The 19,731-nt window shown below is 42.6% G+C and overlaps 1 protein-coding gene across 4 annotated transcripts in view; it reads right to left on the reverse strand.

The window, feature by feature from the left end:
- Positions 1–508: 508 nt before the first annotated feature.
- LOC147438759 (ARM repeat superfamily protein) overlaps positions 509–19,731 on the reverse strand; it is a 62,473-nt gene continuing 43,250 nt past the window's right edge. For 2 of the 4 annotated variants that reach the window (XM_086484743.1, XM_086484741.1), the window contains exons 9-22: positions 17,023–17,100; positions 16,712–16,774; positions 16,553–16,636; positions 16,297–16,475; positions 6,557–6,596; positions 6,319–6,462; positions 6,123–6,242; positions 5,739–5,957; positions 5,475–5,648; positions 5,167–5,391; positions 4,569–5,037; positions 4,258–4,472; positions 3,939–4,080; positions 2,592–3,802 (exon numbers count right to left, since the gene is read on the reverse strand). In XM_086484743.1, coding sequence (XP_086340869.1) covers positions 3,654–3,802; positions 3,939–4,080; positions 4,258–4,472; positions 4,569–5,037; positions 5,167–5,391; positions 5,475–5,648; positions 5,739–5,957; positions 6,123–6,242; positions 6,319–6,462; positions 6,557–6,596; positions 16,297–16,475; positions 16,553–16,636; positions 16,712–16,774; positions 17,023–17,100 — 2,301 coding nt within the window. In that variant the 3' untranslated portion in view covers positions 2,592–3,653. Of the gene's footprint in view, positions 711–2,591; positions 3,803–3,938; positions 4,081–4,257; positions 4,473–4,568; positions 5,038–5,166; positions 5,392–5,474; positions 5,649–5,738; positions 5,958–6,122; positions 6,243–6,318; positions 6,463–6,556; positions 6,597–16,296; positions 16,476–16,552; positions 16,637–16,711; positions 16,775–17,022; positions 17,101–19,731 lie in introns of those variants that run through there. The other 2 variants (XM_086484740.1, XM_086484742.1) reach the window with 2 other exon arrangements.

A 19,731-nucleotide genomic window follows, 5' to 3' on the forward strand; every position in this document is an offset into this window, starting at 1 on the left:
CCAAGCGTGGCCAAACACGGAAGAGTGGGAACACGCATGAAGGCTCCCCGTGTTATAAATTAGGAGAGGATGGCTTGGTGGAAGAGTGAGGTTCCTACCCTCTGGTCTTATAACACAACCATTTCTTCTTTGATTTTGGAAAAAAATTAGGTAAAAATAACATAAAAAATAAGCATCCATTACTTGCCCATCCTACCCTCCCCCCCCCCCAAACCTTCGACCCCCCACAATAACAAAAAGCATAGGGCTCAAAGAGAGATATGTTCAAAAGTAGACTTAGGTCTATGCTAAAAAAAGACATTATTTCTACAACATGATGTTTGGTTTTGGATACAAGTGCATGGTGAGAATTTCATCAAGGTCAATTCCTTGCATTGCATCATTAGATCGATCCCTACTCTATCATGTCTTCTCATTACCTTATTACCAAGTAAAAACAGATCTAGCAAATCTTTACAAATCTAATTTTAGTTAAAAGGAAACTCAAACAAATAGTCGAGCTAGAGTGCTCTCGCATAACATCAAACAATAGTCCATATTTCTTCTTATTAACTCTCAACAAGATACAATCTTGAAGAGCTTACAAGGGGCATAGCAATCATAGTTGTTGCGTCTGTTCCATGACATAGTTTGCAACAATGGAGGCATATCGTCCTTGCAAGTCACATGAAAGTGCCTGCAAATAGAAAAGACCATCGTGCAATCGAAACCTACAAAGCAACCATGGCAAAACAAAAGGGAGAAAGTGAGACACAACACGTTATGTGTACCTCCACACTCGGAGTGCTACACATAAACGCAAGATGATAGACGAAGAGCAACATGAGCACTAGATACAATCTCCTCCCATGCAACAGTGGGCACCTAAGTGTGGTAGACTAGTTATGCCATTTCCCTCTTGAATAAGAGGTCTTGAGTTCAACTCTCCTCATCAAATAGATCTTTAAAGTCTCTTGGGATAGTATTCTACAATGTTAAAATTCTCTTCTCTTCTTCCTTTTACAAGTGTTTAATTTATAAAAGAAAAGTCTACCTTAAAATAGGTACATTCCACTTTGAGTAAAAAGAGAAATTGTCCATATACTCTATTTACAACATGATCAGAACTTCTCTTAGTTAGGAGATAACAATTGGTGTATGTAGTTTAAGACATGTGAAATTGATTTTTTTTTGGAAAAGAAAAGGCCCACCAATATGTAGCCATTCATTAGTAATTGGTGGGCTTTTTCTTTTCAAAAAAAAAATTCTAGTCTTTTAAAATGTTAAGGATTTTATCAAAACATTTAGAAGTAGGATAAAGCCTTCCAGAAGGGATGCTTAAGGGTCTTGAATCATGAGACGAGAAGGTTCTTGAATTTGATTAGTTTTTATCACCATCATATTGATGATTAGGAAAAGTCTAACTTGTAGAAAAGTCTTGCAACAACTTTTGTGCCATATACGTTTACTTGTTTCTAGGGATACAATTTTAAAGGTAATAGAGAAATCTCAAAAAGTTGTTGACATACTCTTTCTTTGTGTAATCATACTACATTGACCATTAAGGACACAAGCAAATGATCTCGTCTTCCATGTGCACATGCAACTTTTGTGCTATGGCGACTTGGCTTCTATGCCAAAAACTTGAAGCCCAACATTCGAGTCGGAAGACACGCACACTTGCGCACACCAATATTCTTTTGCTCATGAAATGTTTCTTTTGCTCATGATGATGACAAGAAGATCCATCTCTTGCAAAGCAACTACAAGCCTTTATTACACTCCACATTAAATACCCCTTCACTCTTCACATTAAATACCTCTCCAATTTCAAAATTCCCCAACTACCACCTCGTTTCTGGCACTTTTTTATATTCTTGAAATAACCATAAAAGTTTGACAAAATATACCCCCGTTCAATTTGACAAGCATCTCTCAAGGTATTATGTTAGCAAGCTTATATAAGAAAAGTCATGCTTACATTGTGGGCTCATTAGATAAAATTGTAGGGTTTTTGATGACACAAATGCCACTATTTGTAAGCTCATTGAAACGCAGTTAAACAAAGAGCTTTATCATCAGGTTGAATCAACTGTAAAATTTGAACCAATCTGTCCGACTATGGTACAAGGCTATGTTCAGAAATTTCAGAACTTTAAGGGCATTCTGTGAATTACACCACCTGCTAGTTGCCCTCCTTGTTTGCACTGTTAAAATCACTAAGGTCTCAGAAGGTTGAGATTTGGAAGCAAAGGTCCAAAAAAATCCTGTGGACATTTCTTGACAAGAGGACATCCTAAGGCTGGCTGATGAGGCCGAGCAACTTGGGACACTGTTTGCATTGCTTAAATTACTAAGGTCTCAAAGGTTCAAATTTGGAAGCAAAGGTCCACAAAAACCCTATGGACATTTTCGGATGAGGACATCCCAAGGCTGGCTGATAAGGCCGAGCAACTCTCGTCCCAAGTGGCTAGGCAAGCTGAATCAAACCAAAACTGGTCATATGCGGAGGCTAGATAAAGCTCTAATTGCTGGGAAATATTGGTTAGGTGTAATCTGGATTGACAAACTCATAATGCCATGTAGGATAGACATTAAATGTACTAGTTAGATACAACTTGGAAGTGGAACACGATATACTTCTTATATACCTAGATGAATCCAGGATAATAAGCCCAGATTCACCCTTACAGGAAAGTATAGACTCATGGTAGTCACTCACAAGACAATATAGACAATATAAGCATCAGCTCCTTTATGCATAGTGTTGACTAAATACTACGACATCAAAGCCCAGTAGTGGGTGTAACTCTAGGTACCCTCCCAATACAAATATCTGCATACTGCATGTATTGGTGAGAGAGCTGGCCAACAGATGTTTTGTTTTAAGGGCTGAAGTGCTTCAAGTACATCTAGAAAATGAATGGTCAGCAATGGTTTGTTCCCCTTGTGAGACTGGCAGATATGTGAAAAGAAATAAGAGGACCTTCTTGGCTCAAGTCATCATCAGGATGAACTAGTCCCATAGCTCCACTTGCATCTATTGAAGAACCACTGTTGAAGGACTGGGGGCCAAGTAGATCATTTTTTGCCCTTAGATAAAGCAAGCCAGTAGAAATGTAGAATTGAGAAATTGTTGGAGAGCCTGAAGCGAAGGGATTTGTTGGCACTTACTTGTAGACAAGCTGTTTAGAGAGAATACTCACCATGCTTCTCAGCATCGGTGGGGATGTAACAGCTCCATTTAATTCCTCGCACTCTTTTTGTCTTGCAAAACCTGATGGCCCTTGTGCTCCTGCCATCTATGGAGCTCAGCGCACTCATTGCTGCCCTACAGCTCCATTGCTGAACACAAAATGCTCATGAGAAACCTTTGGATTCCACTTTGCTTCTTGTCGTTGATGATCACATTCACTGAATGCAGCCTTTGCATAGTACCTATTTCAGGCCTGCCCTTTCACCATGCACTTTGAATGCACCCTGCACCTTTTATCTATTTCAGGAACCCAACACCTGCTACCCATACTCTCAATATGACACAGTATCTCTCTGTATAACTATGTTACAACACACTGTAGGACAAGCAAAGGGCCTGAATAATTCCTCTATTCCAAGGGACATCTCTTCTGACACGCAGATAAATATAATTGCATGTAGTCGTTTTTGTACTTGAGTCAACCGAAAAACTGAGCTGAATCTGGGAAATTGTCCACAAACTCTGCCACTAGCTCATGGGGCAAAGGAGTCTCACTCATCAGCTTCTTGCCATAATTTTGTAGGAAAGTATACACAGATGGCATTTGGTCACTAAGACTTAAAACACCTAAAATACAGACAACAAGAAAACATCGTAATTTGGCACCTTGAAACAGACATCGAGGTATAAATCTCTGTAAAATCTATGCATGCTTTGTTTCCATCCTTCTTTTGGAAAAACACCAAGGCGGAAAGATGCTTACCAATTTCAAGCTCACAGCCATCTTCCTCTTCTCCACCTTCAGCTTCTTCTAAGGTCTCCTTTTCTAAATCCTGTGCTCTTTGTGCATATCTCTCCAGAAATTGATCCTCAGTTTCTTCAAGCGTTTCATCATCTTCTGAATCCTGTGTATAATGTCAACCAGAAGGATGAATGGGGCATATTTGCATATAGAGTCACGACATTTGGGTTGACCAATGCTCCAGCTACTTTCAAAAGACTCATGACTCACACAAAAAGCGAGGAGATAAAATGCACACCAGTATATCGCTATTGAAAATTTCCAAAGAAAGTTTACTTACATCATCCTCCGCATCAGAGTCATCCTCATCCTCATCCTCCTCCCCGTCATTATCAGCTTCATCTTTGCTCTCCTCCTCAGCCTCTTGCAGCTCTTTAAGCCGTATTGATAGTGTAAGTAGAGAAACAGAAAATTTACGCCTAAGATCAAGGACTTTTGCATCCTGAATCACATTCTCCTTGCAAAGCTCTTCAAGCATCCTTAGCAGAACTGCCACTGAAGACATACAAACAGCTTTGAGCCAAATAAACGGCATCTCGCCGGATTCCTAATCATAGATCTAAGAAAATTCACTGCAGAGGTATACATTACCAGCTATTTTCAGTTCAGATTCCAGTGTGATCCCCAGAGCCTCTTCTGACAATGATAAGTCTGCAAGGGCTTCCCCCCAAGCCAGCAGTCGTGACCCAGCAGCGTCATTCTCAAACAGAACTCGTGCAACAGAATTCGGACAACAGACGTAGCACATAGCAATCAACAGCACAAGAGGTTTTGCTAAAGGTGCTTTACGGTTGTTTAGTTGCATCAAGCGCTGAATAGCAACTTGAGTGAAACGAACTGAAAGCACAGGTGTTATCTCCTCACTTTCAAATGAAATTCTAGACACCTGGAGAAGAGAATGGCCCAGTCTACAAGCTCGCCATGTAGCAGCAGGGTATGCTGTTTCTATCCCAGAGCTGAGGAATGTGGTGATCCCTTCTAGAATAGAGCGGGGTCGGACAGGGACAGCTGGAGGAGGGGGGATTGGAGCAAGCGCAAAATGTGGCAACGGGAATTTTCCCTGGAAATTTGAAGCATATAACAAACATAAAAGAAAAAAATTAGATGCAAAGCCATCCAAACCAAATAAATCAATGCACGTCTGCTTCTTTCAAACCATATTTCTATCAAGAATGCCAGTTAGTCTTACTTGTAGCAAGACAATCTCTTTGATGGCATCAAAGACTGCAAGGTCCTCCTCTTCTTCCCAAGCACTCCATTCAGCAATCAAATCTGACCATGTCGGCAGAATCTCTTCAATTCTCCATTTCACAACAAAGTCAGCTTCTTTGGCATATTTGATCATCACTACAAGAAGCGCGGATGCATCATTTAGGCAAGATGAAGGTGGGGAGAGATCTGGATTGGTTCGCTCCTGCAAAAAGTCGTAGAGTTAAATAATGAAATGCAGCTCATCCTTCCGCGGGTTCCTTAATGAGACTAACAGCAAGGCTTTACCTCAGGATGAGAAAGCCAAGCTTGTTGCAAAAGCTCTGAGATTGCACTGCCTATAGCAATGCAGCCATTTTCCCAATCAGAGGGTTTAATAACAGCTTCGCCACCTTCCTCAGAAAAAGCACAGTCCCAGCTTTGAGCCAAAGCTGCAAGCGCAGAAAATCCGGACTCCACCACCTAGAAATCAATAAGCAGAAGAGAAAACAAGCCAGCTTAGACCAATCAAGTTAATTTTTTTATAATCTTGTTTGTGGCAAGATGATATACCTGGGGCCATGGTTCAGGAATGGGAGGAATACGGCTGTAAAGATCAGCTCTTACAGCTGATATGATAGCCGGTATGTGAGGTATAATCTCCTCTTCACCTACATCTGCTGCAGTACTGAGGAACCGGAAAGCAACACTGGCTTCATCATTGTCCTGTGATCGCCCTCCCGTCACGGCAGCTTGAAGTAAGGGCAGCCATTCGGTGGGTTTATATTCTTCCTGAAACAGAAATCAATGTACAACTACATAACAACTGACACGGGGAAGACGCGAGATGCTTAACAGCACAAGAACAGAGAGAGAACGAAAACACGACTATTTTGTTACTGCTGAATGGTTTAACATTGATGTAAAGTATATTATCATCACAAGATCGCTCTATACCTCAAGAAGGGAAGAGAGGGCTGATGCTGCAGAGGTGCGAACTGGCCTCCAGGTCAAATCCCTTACATCAGGAGCCAGAAAAGCCTTAAGCAGCGCGTTATAGATCTCCTTATTACTTTCCTGATATATAAAAATAAAGAATCCTGATGAGTTTTTGAATATCTAAATTCAGCGCTGGAAAAGCTACTTATAGTACCTCAGGTAGGCAAGATGCGAGCTGTCCTAGAACCCAGTTAGCATTGGCAAGTAGAAACGGCGAAGGAGATGTCATCTTGTACAAACACAGCACGCGATTGTGAAGCAGCATCCGCAGATGATCAGGTCTTTGAGCTTTCAAAAACTGCCACAAAACTTGAGTAACACAGGCTTGCAGTCTGAAATGAGATAAATCCCCAGTTCTTGGTCCAAGTATGCAAGGACAGTTTCAAGCCTACCTGCTGGAGACCACCATACGCCAAAAGAGCTCCATAATAGCTGCCAACGAGCACATAATCCATTCAGACCACTTTCAGGCTTGAGATTCAAAAAATCATAAGCACTGATGAGAACAGCCACGTGATTTCAGCTTGTCAGAGAATTATATAGTGACATCAAGAATAATCAATTCATCATACAAGCTACCATGCTCACATGTGTAACATCATATAATAATAAATAGCGAAAAAGATATTCAAACTCACAAGCCACTCTCCCATTGCAGCAGTGCTAGTGAGAAGCACCTTATGAAGTACATTCTCGAGCACCATCACAATGGAAGGTTCAGATAGTTTTACGTTGCAGATATTGAAAGCTATGACAATTAATTCCTTCGAATTTGCGAATGCTTTTTCTACACACTATCTACGTATGTATGCAAGTGAGAATAGGTGTATATACACACAGAATTATGTCTATTAAGCCACAGAGAGTGAGGGCAATAGAATACACTACGACAAAGACATAATCCCTGCTAATGCGTTTTCTGTTGAGTTGAAAATTCAAGCCAGGTAAAAAGGCATTTGGGCAAGTGAGTTTATCATGTGTACATCTGTCCTCCTACAGAAGTCACCTACTAGCCATATAGGAGCCCTTTTTTATGTTATCCATACAATTATAGATTCATAATTATGCAAAGATTAGTTTAGCAAATATGCATCATGTACCTACATGTCCTTCCATTTTCCAGTCAGTTTGTAGCATTTTTATTTTGTACTTACGTCCTTTTTCCTGGATAGCCAAAAGGCACACCCATGATTTTCTCATGGCCCGATTTTGGCCTCTAGTACCATTAATCAAGCTGGAGCAAGGAACAGAGGTTCCTTCAAATGATTGTTTGCCCTCAAATCCAGAAGCAAAGACTTCCAACTATCAAAATTATATTACCTGAGTGCAAGAAAAAGGAACAGACGCACATCCCCCCCCCCCCCCCTCCAAGTTTATGTGCTAATAAACTTCTTTGTATTAATTCAAGACACTTTTTGCCAATCGGAAAGCCTAGAGTCCCCTAGTAGTGGAGGCACTAGAGAAATATCGGCAAGTCACTGCTGAATGTGCTGCCGCAAATGCCGATAATGAGGTCCCAGCTCATAACGAAGAGCAGCAGCAAGAAAAGAAAGAACCTCTCCTGAGCCATCCACCACTTGATCAATCTAGCAAATCCGTTTTTGTGAAAGGAAGTATGCTTGTCCACCCCCCCCCCCCCCCCCCCGGCATCTGAGACATATAGTGCTTGCCATAATCACTAACCACACAATGGACACGCATAACAAAGCGGAACCACGTGGCATCCATATCTATATGCATATGGGAGATCAAAGGTGGGATTATATCCATCATCATGTTACAGAAAACTTCATGCGTCAACAAATATGCATAGTTGACATGCAAAAGCCGTTTCCTGGGCAAAGAGGCAATATCTGGAGACGGGCTAGAGTCAAACATACAAGAGCATGATCCGAAAGACATAAAGTATAGTCAATCCTCATATCATACACAAAGGCATCATACTGTTGCCTATGAAAGAGATACCAGCAGTCAAGGCGAGCCCGGTAAGAGGAACGAACATTATGCTAGAAAGTGAATCCCTACTGTCCAAAAGCGGCCACAAGTCCAATGCTTTACAAGAACGCATCATACGATCCCATGCCTGACATTCTATATGCAGCATGTGTGACTTGCCAATAGTATTGTCTGCAGGGTTTGGTGCATAAAATCTCCACAAAGAAATGCATCAGAGCGCCAAGAAACACCCAGCAAGGAAGCCAGTTCTCCTATAACCGCTTCCTTTTACAAACACACCACCTTATCTCATGCCTCCGCTAGAGACTTATTATCATTATAGGAAGCTTCGTTTGAGATGCAATCTTGAGCAGGGACACATAATTACGGGAAGAAGCTGGGGTTCGCATCTTAACCGTCTTTTTGGGAACGATCCAAGCATCTCCCGCTGTGTCCTTGTCTTTGCCCTTTCCTATCTCTTTCTCTTTTTCTTTTGAAACTATGGAACGAGGTGTTGTAGACATCGATACATGTTTCCCTTTGCCCTTGTGCACAAAGGAGGCGGTGCTAAAGTCGAGAAGCACCATTCTGTCTAAGTTCCAGTGGGGACTTTGGGGAGAGGAAGTTGCGGAGGCGGTAAGGCCGAAGGAGAAAGCTGCAAGTGCGGCTCCGAACATTCCGATTGCATGTGACCGAATTTACCGCAACGAAAATACGAGTTAGCAAATTTGCCCCATATCAGCTTACAGGGATATTTCCCTACCACTGAGTCACCTGAATTTATCGTTATACCTGCAAGCGTAGGGACATCTATATCCCACAAGAATAGAATCTACTAGTGTTCGCATCCAACCTGGGAGGACAAACCACTTTTTCCAACTGGGCAGCCGACAGCAGAAGAAAGCGACGCCATGTACGAGGAAAATCCACCACATCCACCCATACTGGGCATTTATGTCGAGGATAATCCTTAGAAAGAGCCCATGGCAATACATGTGTCATTTGCATGTTAAAAAACAACGGCCACATTTCGAGCAGGGCATCTCTGGCCTCACTGTCTGCCAACAAAACCTCATAAAATAGTCAAGCTCCAAAATAAACTCCTCGAACCACTTGTCGTTTAAGAAAGAAATCCACCCATTGTCCCACATCCTGTGTCGTGAGGATTTCTTTTTCAGGTTCTGGACCCTCCCAAGCCCTACAGGCGTCCTCAAAATCTTTGTGTAAGCATTCTTTCTTTGCGTCTTTTAAAATGTAGGGATTATCTGCATAAAACCTGAGCAGCTAATTTCTGGAGTCTCAACTTCGAAGCCAACAACCAAAACTCTGTACACCAATCTACAAGTCACACCGGAGCACACCAATGACTGAAACTTTCACAGGTTTGTGCATGCCACAGTTCAGTACATAAGTCGCACTTTGATTTCTAAAGCTTTCTGACAATGGTGAACACACTTTGTACAACTTGCAGCTCTTCTTCTTCTTTTTTTTGTACACACACACTTACTGTACACTTTTTTGTAAATCTGTTGCGCACACCCACACGCTCACTCTTTCACACACTCTCTCTAACCCATCACACTACACACACACTCACACACACAGACACACTTTTTTTAAATGTAAATCACTAGTATTAATTTACAAGTGGGAAACCTCAAGACAAGGAAAACCCACTAGAAGATGATATACAACAGAAGAGAACACTAGTGTTCTCATGGAAAGAAAGCTAAAAACAGTCAAAGAAAATTATGCAGGCATCAACGGAATATCTCCAGCCTCCAAGGCATAGTGTAACGATTGCCCAAGCGACAATTTAAAGTGGTGAAAAGGATTAGCCACAGAGCCACGAAACATCTGAAGGTTGTGTTGGTTCCATAGGGCCCACAAAGCCCAAAATCTGACCCAGCTAAAGAATACCTCAAACTGAGAATGCCGAGGCTGTATCACATCAAAGAGCCAAAACCGTCTATGAAAGGCAACTGAGGGGAAACGAAGATGAAGGGAGCCAAGAGCCTGCGATAGAAAAGACGAGTGTCTACACTACCACAACATGTGCGACATTGATTCCTCAACAACACCACATCGGGAACATGAAGAGGACATGATATGCCTCGATTGTAGGAAGGTACTGAATCTCCCGCCAAACATGACAATAATGAGGACCCAATGTGAAGCGTTGAGCCGCATCCCGAAAAGGCAAAACATGCCCATCAATATCAACCACTTGATCAACCTACGATAGTCCTTTTTGAGAGAGGAAGTATGCCTGACGAGGAGAGCGCTGAGTCAAAGTGGCTGAGAAGACCTTACTCCAATGAATACTCTCCAATCTCAGAGAATTCCCAGAAGGGAATTGACGACCATGCCATGATAAATGCAATGTAACAACCCTCCAATCAACAATAAGGGAAGAAGCAAAGGGCCAACCTGGAATACGGCCTTCAATCTTGCCAAATATGACCTCCCAATATGATGTATGCCAATGACCAAAAGGAGACATAACAATATTGGCGCATAGATAAGAAAGCATTTGAGTCCAAGGTTACTGCTGGGCCACCAGAGCTGGTGGCAGCATGGCTTTCTTGGCGTAGACATGTTTTCGCAAATCCAAAATGTTCAATCCTCCAAGGCGCTTACAAGTGCATATTTTATTCATAGAAAGAAGCCTAAGGCCTTTACGACGAGAGGAGGTGCGCCAAAAATGCTCCAAGATGCATGACATGAGGCTATTCAATCTTTGTTGTGGCTAGGATAAGAGAGACGCACAAGTAGTGGTCAGGTAGATAATTTCCAGTAATGCAATTTAGATTCAAGGCGATGCCATACCCAATCAAGCTTATGCTTAGCAGATACATTCCATCCAATTGGATATCCCAAATGACTCACTAGAGAGTGAGAGGAAACAATCTCACCCGGCCATAATACCTTGTGCCATTCATGAGCATTGAGAGGGATCAACCTAGATTTGCGAAAGTTAACTTTCAGCCCAGCTGCCAATCCAAAGAGATGGAGAACATGCATAATTTGTCGAACATCCTCATAATGATTCGGAGGTGTGAACAGTGAATCATCCGCATACCCTTGACCAATAAAATGCATTCTAGATGGCAGTGTCAGGCCATGTAAGTCTCTAGCTAAGGTTAAGGACTCTAAATGCATAAACAAAGGATGAGAAGCAATAGCATAAAGCAAAGCACTAAGAGGGCATCCTTGCCTGACAGAACGACCTAGAGACCAAGGATCAGTAATGTAACCATCAAGCAAACCAGTGGATGTGCTATGAGCATATAAGAAATACACCACCTGCTCAAGTTTAGGCCCAAATCCAAGCTTTTGCATTACCTCAACGATGTAGTCCTAAAGGACCGAGTCAAAAGCTTTTTCTATGTCAACCTGCAAGACCAACACATCCTGCTAGGTGTACTTTGCATATTCCATACCAAGAATGACATTTGCCAGATTATCACTAATTTGGCGTCGTGGAATAAAACCATATTGAGATTGATGTATGCTTGAATGCACGTAATCTTTGATACGGTTAACAAGCATCTTGGCCATTAACTTATAGACAACAGGCATGAGAGTGATTGATCGCCAATGGGAGGACTCCTCATATAGGACCTGTTTCGGCAACAATTTAAGAAGGCCCTCTTTCCAAGAGGATGGCATGTGCTGTTGTTCCCATGCCCTATTCACCATAAATAGCAACGGGTCCTTGAGATGATCCAAAATGAAATGAAAAAATCAGCAGTGAGTACATCCCAACCCGGGGATTTCCCACGGCCCAAATGCCTTAAGTTGTCCTGCAATTCCTCCTCAATGAAAGGAACCTCAAGCTCATGTGCTTGCTGCGGGTAAAGGATCGGATTTACATGCGATAGAAACAAAAAACGTGCATGTCGTGCTTCAATGATAGGAACCTCAAGCTCATGTGCTTGCTACGGGTAAAGGATCGGATTTACATGCGATAGAAACAAAAAACGCGCATGTCGTGCTTCCTGTGAAAGATGAGTAGGAGCCGCAAAAACAGTCTCATAATGTGTCACCAAAGCTTCAGCAAGCTCCTGCATTGCAAGAAGTCCACTCCCCAGATGGAAGTTTAATTCTTTTGATAGCTTGATTTTGTCTAGTATGATGTAAATGCTTGAAAAACTGCTTGAAAGCACAATCTTTATCTTGAAATGCATGCTGTCTAGCTCTAGTTTGCCACTTGGTCAATTTTCTTTGAGCATCGAGGCGCAATATATTTTGAACTGAAAATAATTCAGCTAGCTGAGCTTTAGAGAGCTGAGAATGATTGACCAATTGCATAAATGTCTGACATGTACTTTTAGCCTGTTGCACTTGCCTTCGTTGGCGTGACATAGACTTTTCCGTACTCTTGAATGACATGTTGAACTCGCATAACAAAACAATACCAAGCCGTGTCAATATGACCATACATCTGGAACAAAAGAGGCGAAATGGTATCCACAATCATATTGCGAAAGGTTTCACGTGACAAATATGCATTATTGATATGTAGCAACCGCTTCCTCGGTAATGTGGCAGCATCTTGCATGTAGCCAAAGTGTAATGATACACTTATGGTAGCATGATCCGAGATGCCAAGCGTATAATCAATACTCATGTCACATATACAGTCCTCATATTGTTGCATATGCAGAATATACAATCGATCCAAGCGAGGATGATAAGAGGACAACGCATTGTACTGGAAAGTGAATCCTGGATCATTCTTATGCAAAGAATACCACATATCCCATGCATTACATCGTGGCATCAAGTGATCCCATGATTGCTTTTCCACGGCTAGCATATGAGAATGACCAGTCGTATTATCCCAAGGATTCGATGCATTATTAAAATCCCCACAAAGAAATGCATTCAAGCGCCAATTGTAATATGCCATATAGTCCATAGCCTCGCCCTATCCGCAGAAGCTGTATAGGCATTTACACCTGCAAATTCCAAGACTCCCCATTCACCATACATTGGAATACCATCCACCTCCCAACAAGATCATTAAAAGCCAGAATTGGTTGCAGTTCATGACGAATAAGCATAAGCACTTCTGAGTAATCACCAGATCTTGCATAGGCGATCCAATACCCACCCCGTAGCAAGATATCTGGCCAACATACTCATGTTGATTGTGCTCTTGTAAAACTACGATGTCTGCCTTACATGTATGTACATATTGCCAAGTAAGCCGCCACTTTGCGTGATTGCTTAACCCACGCACATTGTATGAAATGCACTTTAAAGAGCTATGCAGTATAACTAAGATGTACAAAGGGCAAAGAAAGAGGATAATTTAATTGTTGTTGTGCATAAGCACATCCTCATCAACCAAAGGTGGATGAGGAGGTGCTACCTGATAAGACTCCAGCAATATCGAATGGGATGTACTGGGCGAGGAAGAAAGAGATTCTGAAGTATCCCCTATGACTACATCCTTATAGGAGCGAATGACCTTGTCCCAAGCATCTGCCAAAGACTTGTTATCGTTGAGAGAAGCTTCTTCTGAGAGGGGTTGGGAGAGGAGGAAGAAGGTACATAATTGCATAAAGAAACCTCATTACGTACTTCAATCACTTTTTTGGGGACTGTCCAAGCCTCTGTGACTGAGACCAAGGCCTTGCCTTTATCTTTACTCATATTTCACTTTATCCTTTGTCATTGTGTGATCCACAAGCGTATTAGACAATGCTTGTTTCCCTTTGCCTTTATTTCCACCAATTGCCCCTGTAGGAGGAGAGATTCCAGTGATTGTGGCCTCACATACAGCTCTGGCTAGGGAAGTGGATTGCGGAGGAGGCACAGCTGGGGGAGGGGGGGGGGGGGGGGGGGGGGTTAGGTTCAGGACACTCTGATTGCATATGACCGAATTTACAACAGTGGAAACAAGAATTGGCAAATTTGCCCCATTTAAGCTTGAAAGGTCGTTTGCCAACAACAGGATCACCTGAATTTACTGTAATGCCTGTTGGCGTAGGAGTATCAATGTCCCAAAGGATACAGAAACAATTAGTATTTGCATCCAACTTGGGCGGGCAAATCACCTTCCCCAATTGAGCAGACAGTAAAGGAAGAAAGTGACGCCATGCGAGGAAAATCGAGCACCTCAACCCATACGGGACAGTTGTGGCGAATCAAGCTCTGATAATCTTTAGTGGGAGCCCATGGAAGGACATGAGTCATTTGCGTATTAAAAAAGAGCGGGGACATTTCCAACAGTGAATCCTGCGCTTCCATTTCAGATAACAACACTTCATAGAAACCCCTTGCGCCAAAGTAAACACCACGTACTGCTTGACGCTTTAACAGGAAATCAATTCATTGCCCAGCATCTTGTGCAATAGGCATTTTACCGGGGGGAAATAAGATGACTGCATTAAAGGCGTATTGAGCAACCGGATCCATTAGCTCTTGCACTGGAATACATACTTTTGTAATAGGAATAGGGCCATCCCACATTTTACGTGCATCCTGAAAATCCTCCTGTAAACAATCCTTGATAATTGACAGGGCATCCATGGTGGAATCATCTACTGCTTTCCTTCTTTTGTAAGTACACGTATCTGCACGCTCCATGGAGGACTGAAATGACAGCAACTCTGAAGGGACGGAGGGGAAACACCTCCTTCTACGCTAAGTACACACGCACATAGCAGCTTATGCACAGGACAGAGACTCACACACGCACATACCAAACCTAAACTACAGAGACGACGAGCTGTGCAAGACTTGCGCTGAAAGCTGACTGTCGAGGAGGGCAGTCCAGCGCTGGAACAGAGAGGAGCAGGGGCGCAGGAGCAGGACCGCTACCACACACACACACACACTGTCAAGCTCGCTACCACACACCACTGTATACACACAGGCTCGCACCCTCACGCACACAGACACACACACAGCCTTGATACTGTAGACACAGAGCAGCAGATCGCACAGGCAGCAACAGGGCGTGCAAAACCTGTTAGGGCCCCCACAGACACGCGTGCTGGGCAGAAGGCGGCCCTCATCAGCAGCGCCGGGCAGATGTCGCGCTGGGCAGTAGGTCCGCTTCACACACACACACACACACACACACATGGTGCCATCACCCCAATAGAACCACACTCAAAGGAACAATCCATCTTGCACACAACACACACACACACACACACACACACATGAGCATGCATCACTATATAGCAATGCCTATTGAGTTACTATCAAGGCAAGCTGCAAAAAATGCGAAGAATTAAGACAATAAAAAGGCCATTCATTGTATGTATTGTTTTGGTCTCACAGGCCACATTGGCCTTTTAGAGACGTTTATGTATAATCTCCCAATCTTTCCATTTTTTCTCTTCCCCTTCTGTTGTGCACTTGGACATGGTACCAAAGCTCAGCTAGAGGCTCATATTTCCTTTCAATTATTTCCAAAGCTACTACTGACTGCCACAAAAGGAAGATTTCAAGGCATCTCCACGCTCATGAGAGAGATAACCCACCGAGAGGGATGATTTCTGTGATATCTTGCATGTTCTGTATTTAAGAAAGTACACTTGATTAGGCAGTTTATCAACCCTTAGTTTTATGCTTATTTTCCTTTTTCTCTTATCTGAAAGATTTGAGCTATTATTAGAAGCATACTATTGCTTGCTAAGAGCCACTGAAAAGATTGGCAGCTTAAAGAACCTTGATACAATCTAGCTTGTATGATCTCACAACAAGTGCTACATACTAAAAGGCCGACCAATTTTTTTTTATTTTTATCTTACTATGAGCCAAAAGAACTCCGCCCTCCAAAAGCGTTTAACCACGAGCTAAATTGGGCAATGATTGGACAACAGAACTATTAAATCAAATGTATATGCAGAGTTTAACAAGTCTACAAATTGGGCTTAAAATTTTTTGGGTGATAACCTCAGAATGTGAAGTGTGACAAGGAATACAGTTGCCTGAGAAGAGTCAAAAGAAAAATGGATGAGACCTAAAATTGTCCTGTCCAGACAAGCAGAGAGACATGAACAAGCAGAGAGACAGGGTGTGTAAATTGGGCAGTTTTTATGTAGCAGGAAGAAGGCAATGCTTCGATTGCATCAAAAACTTTTAACACTCCCATAGCTGTGATAATGAACATGTAACAAATGCCAGTCATATATCTTTGGTATAGATGATGATTTTATATGCGAGGACTCACTTGACAACAGGCTCTGAGGTTAGAGGGCTATTATCAGCTGGGACGGAAAATTTGGAAAGGAAAGGAACTACTAGTAGCTCTCCAGCAGTTCCCTGAGAATCTTTACTCTTTCCATTCCTTCCTGCTTTTTTCCTCTTTGTGGCAGATACAATGTTAGACGCCACAACTGTTGGAGGTCCCTGCACCATTCTTATAACGTTAGGTGAGGCCAAAGAATCAAGACCACTAAGAACCTAGAATGTCAGAAGGTTCTAACCTTTGATGTTGAAATTAATCCTAGAAGATTGAGAGCACTTCTTCTTGGAGTATACAAGTCATCCCGCCAACCAGTCGTATTATCCTGTTCACTGAAGATGTTGAGCAGCCAGAATAGTTTGTTTATGCTTACCAACAAACTGTGTAGAAACAAGATTACCATGTCTGAAGGAAGATTTTTCCTCAGATACTCTTCTTGATCCTCATTCCAGTCTAATATATCCTAATAAAAACAAAATGAGAGGAAATCTGTTCAACAAATTCATTTTAAGTCTGAATGATAGATAGTCAACTTCCATAAAAACTTATCAGCCTCGAGCCAGACATTTTAACATTAAGAGCTAAACTATTCAAAGAAAATAATTCAAGGTAAGGCACGGCCTTTTATGCAGCAACTGCCAGATTAAGATCAGGCACAGACTCCAGACAATAAAATTACCTTCAACTACAAGAAAAGTTTATGTTAAGTACCTTCTCTTTCAACTTCAACGCAGGAAAAATTGCTCCCTCCAGTAAAGAAGAAAAATGTGAGGATATAAGACGCCAGCCCTGCAATCATGTTACATTCAGTCAGAAATTATTTGTTGGACTGAAGTGTTTTTTTTTTAATGCATTTAAAAAATCAGTCACCCAGTCAAATCATGTATGAAAAATTAAATACTAACTGCCATAACTTATACCATATAAACTGTTGAGCTTTGGTAAGAGAACATTGTCTGGCATCTTCTCAAAGTGCAACAGAAGAGAGACACGAGCACGACGCACGCAAGAACACGAGATATGAAGCCAGAACTCAATAACTCCAGAGGGCAATGATACAAGATGACCAGAGAGTGGACTGGGCTGCACTCATATAGTGAGCCAATACTGGGTCACACAAAACCTTTAAAAATACCCAGCACAAGAAATCCACAAATCTCGGAACAAAATATACAATGGGTAAAATGTCTGGTGCAAACCTATATGTGCCTAGAATTGTTAAATGCGGCGCAAATGTTGATGGTGATAGCTCAAGATGAGTGCTCTGCATGTACACAAGGTTCCTATTACTTAATGAGAGATGTGTAAAGAATAGAGAGAGAAGAGAGAGAATGGAATTGTGAATAAAGATTCTGTGCATGAGAGAGAGAGAGAGAGAGAGAGAGAGAGACAGAAGATCAACACCAAATGGGGTCCCAAACCCCCCTCCAAGGGCCCCCCACTCTATTGCTAGAGTGGTATTTGCTTTAGATTGCACAAATGCTGACAAAATGGCTCTAAATGCTGAGACATTGAAGGAATCATGCACTTGAACACGTACTAACGGTGCTTGAGAGGCTAAGGGATGAAAACTGAAAACGATAGTGAAAGTTGAAACTGGCTTAGATCTACAACATATTGAGGTTAATGAAAATGTTAGGGGCTGATCTGATGCTGATGGAGGTTGAGGGTGCTCGTGATGAGGCTAGGGGGTGAAATCACAAGGCTGAAAACTGAAAATGCTGGCACCTTATGCTGAAAACGCTGTTCTGCTGATGTTGTTCTGCAAAACGCTAGGGAAGGGAAAATGCCAGAGAGGAGAAAACGCTAGAGAAGGTGTTGACTGCTGAGGGCGCTGGCTGCCCCCTGAGGGTACTAGGTCCTGATCATAGGACACGGAACGGGAACGGGAGCCTCCGGAACGTTTCCGGAAGGGAGAGGGGGGGGGACAGCGGAACGGGAACCGGGGCCAGAACAGTAAACCTAAAATATGCCATGGGGAGGCCTGTTTTTTGACTCTTGAGAGCTTGAGGCTTGAGGGAGAGGGTCAGGATTATCTAGGGGAGGATGGGAAGGATACCCACCTCCCCCCCAAAAAAGCATTCAAATAGCACTGCCCAAATGTCCTTTTTTTTTAAAGGACTAGATTTTTCAAATTTTAAAAATCTGTGTTCCGATCCACGTTCCACGTTCCGCTTGTTCCAAGGTCCGTTCCACCTACCGTTCCGGTTTTGCCTAGGGACGGAATGGCATTTTGTTCTCGTTTCCGTTTCGAGGGAACCCGAGGCTTGGGAACCGTTCCGGGAACGAGAGGGCCCCGTTCTGCCAGTTCCCTGTTACACTGGGACTCTTGATCCTTGCAAATGGAGAGCCAAGGCTCTCATTTATGGTGGAGGAAGAGGGAGGTCGAGCACTAGCCAAATTTATCCCCCACGACTTCATAAATGGGTCACTTATTAACAAATATACTTACCAATATGAGTTGCTTCACATGCTATTAACTACCAAGGGTTATTCTAATGACTAGGGTCGTAAATGTGAACACTCCCTAGTGCTTACACTTAGCAAACACTCGCAAATCTTCTTGTGCAATCAAAAGGTATGCAACTAAGTAAAGTGTCTGGACATGCGCGTCCTGCGAATACTTCCTAGGTTGTACTAAACCCTAGAAGTAGTGTCACGTGCACATCTAACCGTATGTGCATGTGGACAAGCTACTTCAAGTCCAGGGTTCATGTCGTCTTAGGAAGTGTCCTGGCACCTTTGTGAGCCTGTGCGCAGGCCGTGCATGTCTAGGCACTTAGAGTAGTTGCATATCCTCTGGTTGCACACAACATGATCATCAGCATTACAGCCAGTAGCCATCATGAGCATTTTTCAGTGCACAGAACCTATTTTCCCTATTTTAGCCATTTTTCACTTATTATTAATAAGTGACTTTGTTGGGAAACTCGGTAGGGCAATTTTGCTAAGTTAATATAAAAGAAACCTGGCAGTCACTCAGTAGAGCAAAAGAAGCAAAGAGAGCACAGGCTACCTATTACAGCAGGCCCTCTAGCATTCCTTCTCAAGCAAGAACCCTCAACAAGAAGTCCCAACGTTTTCTCATAAGCTGCATTACTCAGCGTTTTCAGCTTGCAGACCATCTTCAAGCCTTAGCATTTTTGGATAAGCAAGATCGCCAAGCGCTTGCAGATTTCAGCCAGTCCTAGCGTTTTGCTCCATTGCATATCGCTAGCAGAATTCAGCCAAGTATCAATTTCAGCCAGCGTTTTTGGGATTATCCACTAATGCAACAGAACTTGCAGATTTCAGCCTAAAGAACCAAGCGATTTTGCCCTACTGCAAAGCCTCTTTGTTGCATCACAACCCTCGCGAAGAAGCCCAGAAACCCTAGCGTTTTTCAGCCAAGAATAGCAACGTTTCCAACCCTGCTACAAT

Source organism: Adiantum capillus-veneris, chromosome 16 (genome assembly GCF_014529385.1).
Source record: "Adiantum capillus-veneris isolate H3 chromosome 16, ASM1452938v2, whole genome shotgun sequence".
NCBI lineage: Eukaryota > Viridiplantae > Streptophyta > Polypodiopsida > Polypodiales > Pteridaceae > Adiantum > Adiantum capillus-veneris.